Source organism: Hibiscus syriacus, unplaced genomic scaffold (assembly GCF_006381635.1).
Source record: "Hibiscus syriacus cultivar Baekdansim isolate YM2019G1 unplaced genomic scaffold, ASM638163v2 tig00110467_pilon, whole genome shotgun sequence".
Taxonomy (NCBI): Eukaryota; Viridiplantae; Streptophyta; class Magnoliopsida; order Malvales; family Malvaceae; genus Hibiscus; species Hibiscus syriacus.
In genome coordinates this window covers 107544-121647 of record NW_024062749.1, presented here as the reverse complement: position 1 = coordinate 121647, position 14104 = coordinate 107544, and the positions used below count along the sequence as shown (strand labels likewise).

The following is a 14104-nucleotide window of genomic DNA, read 5'->3' as shown; positions in this document are numbered from 1 at the left end:
CAACTTGCTTAATAAATTTATGGGTATATTGTTGATTAGGTTAAGTGGAGCCTGACACAATAAAACCAACACCAGATGTTTTTGTAGTTGGAATGGTTGAATCTGTAAACAATTTCCCCCCTAACTAGCTATTAAAATTCCCATATTTAATCATGTAAACAGTGTATCAGCACTAAAGTTTGTGTAAGGGAGAAGAAATAACATCCGAATTTGGAGAAACTAAGGAAACTGTAGCCTGTTAAGGTAATGTCCCAGTGATTGTGGGAAAGAAATACCATAGTTGCAGGCTTTGGCTTCTAGCTAGAACCTAAAACTACTTTAAATTTTGGCAGATACGTGTGTATATATATATATGTATGTATGGACACAGGGGAGTGGTACTAATTATAACATGTAATCCAACTCATCCTCTTAATACCCTACTTTAGTAAGACTTTACACATAATATAAGAGTTAATTAAGTTATTCTTTTATATGGGTAGCTTTCACTAGCCATGATTATATCCCCAAAAAGCACTGCAACCCTTCAGGATTCCTGCAATATTTTTTTTCTTCGTAAACAAAAACCATGTCAAAAGAACAAACAACCAAATAGTTCATGACTTAAGATTAGGCACATTGAGTACTCAACACTCGTTAAAAGTAAATTTTAAAGCCATTACCACCTTCTAATCCTGCATGAACTCATATTACAATTCCACCTAACCCCAGAAAGTCCAGCCTTTCTCCTTCTTAATATAGATCTTTAAGAGAAGAAAAAGAGAGATTTGGTGTCATTAAACAACAACCTGTCAAAAGCAGAAACCATGGAGTACTGAAAAAAAAGATATTTGGGCTAAAATTTGTTAGTGCCTGCTTGTGGTTCATAACATTCATAGGGCTGAAATCTGAATTTTTCCAGGTTTTTGAGAAAATGGGTGTTATTACTCTTGGTGAAGTGAAACCTACTGTATCGGGGAAGAGATTTTTTCGTCCAAGTTCAAGTATAAGGCATGCCACTGAATGGTAATAAACTTTCTTCTTCTTCTTTGTTGCAGAGTGATTTTTAAGGCATTAGAATTTGGGTTGGTAGGCTGTTTCTTCTTTTCTCTAACATTTCTGCACTTAATAATTACTTCTGATGCATGGAACTTTGAAAACTCCTACCATTTAATTGAGTTTGGACCATTGTGTTTCGCCTATCAAAACAGTTTCTGTAACCTGAGTTAATGATTCAGATATTTTATTTTAATTTCGAAAGTGATGTTTTCCAACTTCAATCTTTATTTCTGGAACCTAGGTTCATAATTTATGCAAAGTGTGCAATCTTCTTGGTCTAATAATTTTCCACTTGCTGATAAGCCTGGAACAGTCATAGTTGAGTATGACAGATTAACCCCTTTCGAGCTAAGATCTTGACCTCGTAAGTCTTCCATCCGAAGCGACGGCAACACGAGCCTCGGTTTCGGATATATGGATGTGTTCTTATCCTACAAAATCAATAATATGAACTGCTATATTTTCATAAGCTTCCCTATCAAATGGTTTCTATTTTCTCCCAGAATGCAAGAAAAACACATACAGCTATCAAATAAAATTCAGGGTCCCATTTGGTTCCGAGCAATTCATATCCATGAATGTACGTAAAATAGCTTACATGTTTTTTTTTACCATATGACCTTATTTCACACACTGTTGTTTAAGCAACACCACTCATGCCAATAATTATTGAGTTGTCACTTGTCAGTTTCCCCATCTGGGTGGACCTCCATGTCGAACCATGAACCATGGTAGGTTTCTTTTCCCTATTGACTGAGACGTCCAATGAAACAATTGAGGAATTCTTGAATTCAAGCATGGGAATGCAGATTTATGCCAAAAGTAATAATGTGATATCTAAACTATTTACACTAACAAGGATGTAGAATTTCATTCATCTATTCCAATGAGTATAGTTTTAGTCTCTTTGCAGCATTCTTTTAACCTGGTTATCAATCTTGCAGGCCTATTTCTGATGTTTCTAGTGATCTCGCCATTGAAGTAGAAGCATCAAGCTTTGCACTTCATAAGGTAAGGTGAATCTGTTTTGGGATTTCTTTAGCTGCCAATATGTAATTCTGATGTATGCTGTATGCACATGGTATTTGAAAGATGTTTACCTTGTGACCAAGAAATTGTTGTACCATTGTGATAGAAGCTTTAGTTATGTGGTTGTAACTTTTCTTTTCAGTTCCCTCTGGTGTCTCGGAGTGGAAGAATCCGTAAGTTGTTGGTCGAAGCGAAGGATGTAACAATTTCGGGTATGAATTTCTCTTCTATTCCTGGTGGACCTGAAGCGTTTGAGCTAGCCGCAAAGTTCTGCTATGGAATAAATATTGATATTACATTATCGAACGTCGCGATGTTAAGATGTGGATCGCATTTCCTGGAGATGACGGAAGAGTTTGCGGAGAAGAACCTGGAAGCTCGGACAGAAGGGTATCTGAAGGACGTAGTACTCCCAAACATATCGAGCTCGATATCTGTTCTTCACTGTTGCGAGAACCTCTTGCCTGTTTCTGAAGAGATCAACCTAGTTAATAGGCTTATCAATGCAATAGCGAATAATGCATGCAACGAGCAGCTCACTTCAGGCTTACTGAAACTTGACCACAACTTCCCATCGAAAGCTATGCCGAACACCGAACCAGAAACACAGTCCGACTGGTGGGGAAAGTCTTTGGCTGTTCTTAACCTTGATTTCTTCCAACGAGTTTTAACGACCGTGAAATCGAAGGTCTAAAACAGGATATGATCAGCAAAATTTTGATAAATTACACACACAATTCTCTTCAAGGTCTGGTCCTCAGGGACCATCACTTAGTAAAGGGAAGCCTGTTGGACTTAGAGCTGCAAAAGAAACAAAGGGTAATCGTTGAAGCCATCGTTGATTTACTGCCGACTCAATCGAGGAAGAGTTCGGTTCCCATGGCTTTCCTCTCCAGTTTACTGAAAATTGCAATAGCCTCATTGGCATCGACTTCTTGCAGATCGGATCTCGAGAGGAGGATAGGCCTGCAACTAGACCAGGCAATTCTTGAAGATATCCTAATACCAACCAATTCACATGGAAACAATCATACAACCTTGTATGACACGGAGTCAATTTTAAGGATCTTCTCCATATTTTTGAACTTGGACGAGGATGATGATGAGGACAATCCCATGAGAGACGAAAGAGAAATGGCATATGGTTTCGACAGCCCGGGATCTCCCAAACAAAGTTCAATCCTCAAAGTATCCAAGTTACTGGACACTTATCTTGCAGAAGCTGCACTGGACACAAAGTTGTTGCCATCAAAATTCATAGCACTTGCAGAGTTACTTCCTGACCATGCTCGTATCGTTAGTGATGGATTATACAGAGCGGTCGATATCTTCCTCAAGGTCAGGTTCTATCAGTAAGTAGTCCCCTAGTTAAGTTAAGGCATTGTTAGAACCGTTTTTTCTGTTTTGCTTTTTACAGGTTCATCCGAACATAAAGGATTCCGAACGATACAGACTATGTAAAACCATAGATTGTCAGAAATTATCTCAAGAAGCTTGTAGCCATGCAGCACAGAACGAAAGGTTGCCGGTGCAAATGGCTGTCCAAGTGCTATATTTCGAGCAAATCAGGCTTCGGAACGCAATGAACGGAGGTCACAATCAATTCTCTTTCGGAGCAATCAACGGACGTTCGAGCAGCGGTGCGGGGAGCGAAGCCATCTCGCCTAGAGACAACTATGCGTCGGTTAGAAAAGAGAACCGAGAACTGAAACTCGAAGTTGCAAGGATGAGGATGAGGCTAACCGACCTTGAAAAGGATCATGTGTCGATGAAACAAGAGTTGGTCAGGTCTCACCCTGCTAACAAGATATTCAAATCATTCACCAAGAAATTGAGCAATCTCAACTCATTGTTCAGGATCAACAATCTGAAGACTATAGGGGGTAAACCAAATGCAGAATCTCGGTTCTTGTTCCAAAGGCGAAGGCGTCATTCGATATCATAGTTAACGAGGTGTGGATAAACTGAAAGAGTGTATAGTTAATGATCTGTGTATGCAGTGTGAAATTTGTGGTCTAATTGCAGGGTTGAGAGTATATATATAGTTGTTTCTTTTTTGGAGTGTCGAATTTTCGGGTTGCTTTGTTTAGTGAGATCAGTGCCATGACATTTTGAAAAGAGTCTTGAGAGTAGGGGCATTACTCACTTGAAATTTGTATCTTAAATGTGTGGACGCGAGAATCTATACAATGAATTACGGTAGACAAGTACCCATTAAATGATTTTAACGATAAGAATAATGTTGAATGTAATTCTTTTTATGAGATTAAGGTTTGATTATGTGTACCTGTAGAGTGTGTGGTGTTAATAATTAAAAATATTTTAAACATATATTACATTGTTTTAATATCTTGATTATTTTGTAATAATTAAATAAAATAATAATAATTTTAAAAGTTTAATGATCAAAACAATCATTTGAGCATAACTCAATGAATTATGACATGTTTTTTTTCAAAATAAATTTATATAAACTAAATTTAAACAACATGCGTATCAATTTTTCTTCTTAATAATGTTAATTTCAATTGAATTGATGAGAATTGATATTTTTTAAAAGAAAAATTATCAATATAATCTTAACCGAAATAATTAAAGTGTGAACTATTTAACTAATTAAAGATATTAGGGAATAATTCATCAAGTAAGTCCAGTGATAAAAAGAAATATTGATTTCTTTAGAAGCCTTGGATTTGAGCAACGATATTTGTAAGGTGTGTCTACATTGTCAATAGGTTAGTAAATTTCTGAACATATACTACATTGTAATCACTCCAGACTATTCAAATATATATATATATATAGAAGAAGTAAGGACCAAATTGTATCATACTAAATTATAGTAATTAAATCCTAAATCTGTGAATAATATAGGGAACAAAGCCATAATTTGACCCCAGAAATCTCTAGTGAAATTACTAGTTTTAAACCCGTAGGTTTGCATTGTTCCTTGGAGGCGGCGCGGAGGCTGAAAAATCGTACTCCATTTTCTCGAACTGAAAACGGTACGGACGAGATGTGGACTTCTCTTTCTCAATTAGGCAACATATTGCCCATCCCGAAACTCTTCTGGTACTACAAATTTCAGCCTTGAATTCCTTTTTTAGCGTTTTCGAATTCCCAGTCTCGAAAAAGATAGAATCTTTTTTTGTCTCCTCTTTTCCCTGATATTTTTTCAAGCAATTGGGGCGAGAAATGGAAACCGCAATGAAGGTGTTACAACTGGGCCCTTGGGAATCATCGAGCATAGATTCTCCGCTGAAGAATTTCGCGAGGCAAACGCGACGGTTCGTAGAGCCGTCGAGAATTGGCGGGGGAATGCAATTATGGAGCAAAGAAGCGGAGTTTTGAAAGATTACATTCACGGGTGAACAATCATCATGCCGCTCTGTTGTTTTCGGTTGATTGATAGAAGGAACTCTGAAGAGAATGAGGAATGTAAAAACTTTTGCAGAGTATTTTGTTATATAGACTTATCTATAAGTTCTGAATAAAGCTATTCAATTTTCCCTTAACTGGAAATTTTCGTGTATACTGATGATGGATTATACAGTGTTTGTGGCAAGATGAATTTCGCTCATTTGTCTTCTATGGACATCATGTACTTTTTGGCAGATGTTAGATGTTATTTACCTGCTTAGGGTTTACTAGAATACCAGTCCATGTGTTCTTTTAACCGGACTCGGTATAAATGATTGTACATCGAATCTCTGCTTATTAATGACCAAAAGCTGTTTATATCCTCGGGAAGAAATGGAATAATGCTTATACCATTATGCAGTTATCTGCTTTGAATTTGATCCCACCAGGTATCTTCTAAGAGCCCCTGAATTCAAAACTTGGTGAGTTACTGTTTCTGATGATTGATCAGGTATTCTTTGTGGATGTTTCAACAGTGTAGGGTGTGCTATCAGGCTGAGTACTTGAATCTATGTTTACGCCATTAACACTTGCATGTAATTCGAAATATAGGCAATAAGACTTTTTTATGATTAACATGGAGGGTCGTAACGTGATGAAGTTTTCCCCTGATAATTTGCCCTGTGAATACAACTGGTACACCGGGTTGGCGTCCAAGCTGCTGTTGTGCTCGGAATATGGTCCAAGCTCACATGCAGTACGGAAGTCAACTTTGAGTTTCTTGATGATATGGCACATGCTGTAACTGCTGCTGAATATCTGCTGGGTAATAATATGAGGTGCTATGAAGCTGGTATGGAGGCTTCTGTTGTCTACGATGAACCTAAAATAATCGGCCATGAAAGGCTGGTACTTAAACCGAGGGAATACCATTTACAAATCGAAAAAAGTTAGCATCGTGAAAAGAAGTCTGAAGTTGTTGAAGCTGAGATTAAATTGTTCTTGTACATTGAAACTATCATCTCAAGTTCTACTTTTTTATGTACATTCTGATGCTAGAGCTTGGCCTTTTAAACATTATTTTTCCATCCAGTTCATACTGCTATTACATTCCCTGCTGCTCTAAAGCTTATTTTGCTGTTTCTACTACTACATCTATAAGCCACCAGGAAACATTGAAACCTCAAAGCCAAGCCAAGGTTCGAGCTTCTAAATGCATTACATAACAGCGGATATACTTTTATTTAAAGCGCAGACGAGGGATAGATATTACACGGGCATTAAAAATACAAGTTAGTACGAGGAAAATACTATATAACCCTGGTCAGCCCCAAAAATTGTGTACAAGGATGCTCTGCAACTCATACATAAGCCAAAAGGGAAACACAGATAACAAAACCATTTATCACTTTATTTGAGTTCATGGAAGTTCACTTCAATCTTTCAAATCCATATAGCCCCAGCCCTTATTAGCAATGGGGCAAGCTGGTTCCTGAGTTGGAGGGACATGACTTGGTTAGCTCCTCCAATGAATTGCTGGCCTATGAAAACAGCCGGCACACTTGGATTGCACCCCATCTGCTGCAATGCCCTTTCGACTTGTTGCCCGTTCGCAATTTCGTCGAGCTCGTAAACCGTCAGGTTCGCCCCGAATCCACCGATGAGAGTCTTGATGGTATGGCTTATGCAACAAGTGGTCCGGCTAAAGATTACCACCGGCCTGTCTGCAATCATACTTGCGATTGCATCCATTGCTATGCAGAAGAGAAGTGCTTTTGGTAATTAATGTGAGAGCTGTATGAAGCTTCTTTGGGAACTTTAAAAAATTGTTTTTGAATTGCTTAGCCTTGATGAAGAACTACCCACCTTGGACAGCTATTTATACTGTCCATGAACAGTGGTGAGAAGGAATAAAATAATCCAGAATATCTTCCTTTCCTTACATTCAGTACTAGCAACTTGCACACCAGTATGAAAATACATTTAACAGTGACAACATATATAGATTTTATTCTAATGAACAACACTATCCTTAACATATTAAGTGCAAAGAAAGCAAAGTCTTTCAGTAGGCTATAGAACTATCCATGCATGAGCCATGTTTGATACATTAAGAATTCATGTTATCCGACACGTTTGTGTTTGTGTATTCGTATCGTGTTCATTGTTTTTTTTTTCATCATAGAACTTCCTATTCGATCTCTATCTATCTTCTTGCAGCAGCTCTGCTGAAGAGGAAAAAGAAGTTGGTTTTATCCAATATATCAGACACCACTTTTTCCCCCTTCTCTCTCATAAACCACTGATTTCCATAAGTTCCAAATCAAGAAAACCGAAAGCCAACAGAGAAAGCAAAGGGAGAAGAGGAGAAAAATGGAGAGAAAAGAGATGCTTACTATAAAAGCTACAAACGTAATGACCGTACAAAGAAGCAAGAAGAAGATGCCTCGAGGACCCACAACCACAGACATTATCTAGTACTTGTTCTTACATTGCTTAGCCTTGATGAAGATGCCTTCACATGGAACCCCATTGTTAGTGTAAGTGCACTCAACTATTGGAAAATGCATTCAACCAATAATAATCACCGTATGATTTGAGTTGAAATATGAAGTTTTGATTTAACATATATTTTTGCCATTTATCTGCAATTTTGACCAAGACAAATAAGGGACTCCTATAGGTAATCTTAAAAAGGTTAAATCATTATGTTGATACTCCACAATATTTATCACATGGTATATTAATAGATGAAATTACTAGTTTTATCAAGACAGAATATATTCTCATGTTAGAACAACTGGATCCATCGTGATCACTTTATCCCAGGAACATTATCAATCCACCACCAATTTGAATCACACTCACAGTTATGGTGCCATCAGCTTTTCTTCTTTATCTGTTGATAGCACCAAAACCTCTCGACTTTTTCCAGGTGTAAAACGCGTTATACGTATATTTATATAGTCTTTGAGTACGTACCGGCAGAAATCACCACGTGGTAATATTCAGCAGCCAAACCTGGCTCCAGATAAAGCGAAAGGCCAGGGTCAATTCTTCATATAAATCATTAATATATATGTAAATCTGCATGAAGAGCTACCATGCACTCTGCACCTGCACGAATTGATCTACATGCTACTAGCAATATCTATCGTAGAATATTACGCCAAAGATATGGACTTCTCCTCTTTTACCTATGAAGGGATTTTTTTCATTATATATATATTTTCTATTGATAATATGTGTTGATCTGAGAATTTTATAAGTTCTATCTTTTACTAAAACTTTAAAAATTCCCCCTAACAAAAAATCATTCATTTGTGCCTCTATATTTATATACACACACGCATATATACATGGATATATTCTTTGATTAGCATGAAAGAGATAGAGAGTGACAATGAAGATAACGTACTTATATGGATATGGTGCAGTTTAGGAATGCCAACTTTGGTGGATTCACTTGTACATAGAGATACAGTGGTGTACTTGAGACTTGAGAGCTGGTAACCCAACAATGAAAAAAAAAAAGAACAATGAGGGGGAAAAAAGTCCTGGCATCACAGCAACAGGGATTTTATCAAACGTTCATGAATCAGTGCATGTGTGAAAACTGTAAGATTTGGAGAATTTTTGTTTATGAAGAAGATTTCCATATATGAAGATACAGCAACTGGCATTTTACTGCAGTTGTTGTTGAAGAAAATCAAAGCTATATATATTCTGCAGATATTAAAATGGATCATCGTGTTGAACTGGAAGCTGAATATTTTTTGTTGTAAAATTCTCCAAGTCGGCTGACAAGAACAGCTAGCATGGGCGGGTGTGGCATATATGGAGCAGTTGTTTTCTTCTTTAGCATCCACTGATCCTCCACGTGCCTTACTATTCCATGTTTCTTATCTTCATCCCTGACGTGAAATGTTGATGGGACTGGAGGATACGAAATTACTCGAGATCAACATCCGGTGTCGTTTCGCGTATCTGATTGTACTGATTAATTTAACTAATAGAATAAAGATAAATATATACGCGGATTTGAGTCCATTTTTATCTGATTTCTTTTTTCTCCTAATGGAGGGTTAATTTTGATGGATATATAAAATATTTTAAAAGGTAAAGGATAAATATCAAATTTATTAATTTTGATTCATTTGCAATGTGATCAAGAGTGAGTAAAGAATCAAATAAATAAATAAAAAGATAATTTATTAGATTTGATAATCTGAACTATTAAGGATTCACAAGTTTACAAATCATGATAATCCGATTTAGTTTGAACTTAATTTCATTTTATATTTAAAGTATAATTAATACTTATTTTAATCAAATAATATAAGTATTTCATATATCAAATAATAAAAAATAATTTAAAAACATTATATAAAATTTATTAAGTATTTTTATTTACTTTAAAAATAATTCTTTTAGAGTAATTTGGGTTGGGAAAGTCGTTTTTGCCTCTACAATACTTAATCTGAATTAATCGATTAAGAAAAATTCTACAACATTCGTGGAGCGTGGATGAGCACCGTTAACGATGAACACCATTAAATTAATTTATAAAATGTTAAATTATAAAGTACTAAACGTATACTTATAAATTATTTAATAATTTAAATGTAATTTAATTAAAATGTAATATTTATAAAACATTAGATTTTAGGGTAAATTATATCATCAACCACCTAACTATTTACCCTTTTACTTTAACCATTGATTTTTCAATTTTGTCAATCGGGATTTATATAATTACACATTTTAGTCCTCATTACACATTCTGTTAATTTGGTTCTAACTTTTAATTAATTCAATAAATTGAATCATCAATCAGATGATGACATGTGTCACTATGTGGTTGGATGTTTTTCTTAATATTTTTATTTAATTTAATAAAATTTTCATCTAATCAAATGGTGTCATGTGTCACCAATTGAATGAATGCTGGTAGAGTTTTAACCCAGTATATATGGAGAGGAAGCAAACCCCACAACCACTAGGCTACACCATTCAAATGATAAATCTATCATGACATAATATATAGTTAATGGCAATAAGAAAAAGGAAAAATGGCCTAATAAGAACTCCAACATGGAATAATTGAATAATACGATAATACGATATATATAAACAAATATTATAACTGATTAATATGTAAATGTATTTTATTTATATTTTAAATTATTTTAATGAAAAAATAAAAAAAATTAATATATTATAATTGAAATATAACGAAGAGCTTCGTTGACTTAGAATTTTTCTGATAGTTGAGGGTTTACCATTTTAACTTATGCATTGACTTGTTTATATACTGGTTAGAGTAAGAATTTTATATTTTATTATTTATTCATTATATATCTGATTTTTTAGGGAAACTTGATTTTATTGAATTAGTCTATTTTGATATGGAGTTGTTAAATAAGATTAGAATCCGATCGACGTTATAATATTTTAAAATATAAGATATGATACATTTAAATTCAATAAAATTAGAATAATGAAGACAATTTATTAATTTAAAATATGTAAAACGATACATTCCAATTATAACATATTAAATTCACTTTTATTTTACTTTTTACATTAAATGTGATTTAAAATATAAATAAAACATATTCATTTATTAATTAATTATAATTTTTGTTTATATATATTTTATATTTTCATACTATTCAATTATTTCATGTTTGAGTCATTATAAGGTCATTTATTACCATTAACTATATCATAAATTATATAGATTATGTTATGTATACTAGAAAAATTTAGCAGTCCATCTTAGTGGTTAGGATGCTCAGTTTTTCGGCTTGTGTAATAGGTTTAAATCCCACCAACAGTAGTTATTAATTTAATTTATTTTCTATTCATTCAATTGGTGACACATGACACCATTTGATTGGATGAAAAATTTATTAAATACAAAATATTAAAAAAATCCAATCACACAATGACACATGTCACCATCGGTTGAGGATTAAATTTATTGAATTTAATAAAAGTTAAAGACCAAATTAATAGAATGTGTAAGCAAAAAAAGGTTAAATGTGTAATTATACAAATTTTATTAACGCCACTTCATCTCCTCCGTTAATATTTAACATCATGTGGCTTGATTGACAATATTTAAATAGTTAGGTGACTAGATTAATAAAATTAAAAAATTGATGGTTAAAATAAAATGGGTAAATAGTTAGGTGGTCAATGGTATAGTTTATCCTAAAAACTAATGTTTTATAAATATTATATTTTAATTAAATTACATTTAGATCTTTAACTAATTTATAATTATTCATTTAGTATTTTATAATTTAATATTTTATAAATTAATTTAATGTTGCTGGTCATTAACGTATTCATCCGTGCTCGTCAAGCGTGACAACATCGTCCATCAATTAATAAATTAGGAATTGATGGTTATATAAAAAAATAAATCTTTTAAAAAATATTTGTAAGAAAAGCCTGAATTTTTATCGAATTATGCAAAAAAAAACATCCAATAAATATATTTTATTAAAACAAAGTCAAAAAATCAAATCAAAAAATTAATAAAATAAATAAATAAAAATCTGAACCAAGCTAAACCGATTTAAAATGAACAAATTAAAAAAAAATAAAAACTCAAATTAAAAAGAATCAATCTCATATATAAATGTGATACGTTAACTTTGATTTAATACAATTATATATAATAAAATATTAATTTTAGTTCAATAAAACAAAAAATTAGCTAAATTACATACAATTTAAAAATAAATAATATTACTTTATTTTTATTAAATAAATATAATTTTTTGATATAAAATAAACAAAAAATAATGTTAAATCAAGAATAATTATAATGAATTGTAAAAATCAAATTAAATCAAATCAAATCAAATCAAACTTCAAATATATAATTATAGAATGATTTGAGGTCAGGCTTCTGGTAAGTTCCATAACCAGCCTCCACGGCCCAACACTATATCCTGGGACCGCCGTAGTTGTTCATTTACCAACTCATGCCAAAACATAGAATCTCCATCAATGGTATTCTCGGATAGGAAAAAACGGGAGAAAATCACATGCATGTTTCTAAATAACAAATTTTATTGATTATGTCCGCATTGATTTTATTTAAATATATTTAATATAAAATTTTATATTACTAATATATATATATGTTCATTCTAAACAAATGTTTTTAACTTTGTTAATTTTTATATCGCCTTATCTTTAAGACAAAAAGGCGCTGCTTATAGGTTAAGAGCTTAGTTTATTTATTTATTTAATATCCAGGGTAGTTCCTAGATGCATACGGATACTCATCCACATACAAACATCATTTGTTAATTTCAGAGTGTTGCAATGTTGTAATCTTTACTGTACCTTCCCCATGGATACTCTTATAGAATGAGCACTTCTCTTAAATGCCTATTACTTTATTTTTGGCAAAAAGATAGCATGAGAATGGAGAATCCTGCCCCACCATCGATGAAGGAAGAGTTGTTATCATTGTAAGTAATACGTTGGCGCCATTCACCGGAGGCTCACTCGCACATTTCGACGGTTGCTATCTCTAGGAGCAGCAGCCCTGTACATGAAGTGAGCCTATAAGTGTGCTCACATGTGAGAAGAATCATGCAAGTTGGAGAGCAGAATAGTAAGAATTTACAGCCACATAGGGACATCACATTCGCGATCTCGTTCATAATCTTTCTGCAGCAGAAGGATTCAAAGGAGGCAATTACGAGGATCTTGCGCAAATTGACATCCCACCCTCAGAATTTTCTACTTTTGTTACATTTTGATAGGAGAATCTACCAAAAAGGTGGGAATACATATGGTTGGTAGATTAAACACGCAGGTCGATGAATCAAGTTAACATGAATCTTGTACTTCGAATATGGTTCGAGTAATATTTAGCAGAAACTTGTTTTAGCCAACTTGTTGAACCCATGGAGACATAGTAGTCCCCCATCCCATAAAGTAGCATCTCTAGCTAAAACACATTTTCTTCTTGTTTCCGTCCCTATAAATACTCTACCACGGAAGCTTAAGTTCCAGCAACCTTAAGCTTTGAAGTTTGAACCCTGTTCTCTCTTCTTCCTACTTCACTTTCTAAAAGTCCAAACTTCCACTACCGAATACCATACGAATTCAACCCGATGCTCTTCGACCTTTAAGTGAGACCTACAGGTAACCAAGGGAACTTCTCCTGTTACTTAGCTTTGCACATATTGTGAACCAAGATTTTTCAGCATGGACAAGGTGACAAGATTGGCCTCGGAGAAAGGGGTGGTGCTATTCAGCAAGAGCTCATGTTGCATGTGTTATACAGTCAAAATTCTATTCCAAGAGCTTGGGGTGAGCCCTATGGTTCATGAGATCGACCGAGACCCTGAAGGCTGGGAAATGGAGAAAGCTCTCATGAGGTTGGGGTGCAATGGACCTGTTCCAGCCATCTTCATTGGTGGAAAGCTGGTGGGTTCCACCGATGAAGTTATGTCCCTCCATCTAAGTGGAGGGCTGATGCCTATGCTGAAACCCTATCAGACTTTGTGTTAAAGAACCCTTTTAAGTAAACTTCAAATATCACATTGAAAAGAACAAAATTGGCTCAATATTAGCACTCATCTCTAGTCATGAGCTGTGTTTTGTGTAGTCTGTCCGTAGGCCTCTACATGTCTAATGTGCT

The 14104-nt window shown here is 34.3% G+C and overlaps 2 protein-coding genes and 1 pseudogene across 2 annotated transcripts; 2 read left to right on the top strand and 1 right to left on the bottom strand.

Annotated features, from left to right (window-relative positions):
• Positions 1–369: 369 nt before the first annotated feature.
• On the top strand, positions 370–4248 carry LOC120127353 (annotated as a pseudogene).
• A 2393-nt stretch (positions 4249–6641) lies between these two features.
• Positions 6642–7278, bottom strand: LOC120127349 (monothiol glutaredoxin-S6-like). The gene has a single exon (XM_039145262.1). It carries the CDS (start codon positions 7177–7179, stop codon positions 6871–6873), a length of 309 nt encoding a protein of 102 aa, XP_039001193.1. The 5' UTR covers positions 7180–7278; the 3' UTR covers positions 6642–6870.
• Positions 7279–13580: 6302 nt separating this feature from the next.
• Positions 13581–14104, top strand: LOC120127351 (monothiol glutaredoxin-S9-like). The gene has a single exon (XM_039145263.1). It carries the CDS (start codon positions 13669–13671, stop codon positions 13972–13974), a length of 306 nt encoding a protein of 101 aa, XP_039001194.1. The 5' UTR covers positions 13581–13668; the 3' UTR covers positions 13975–14104.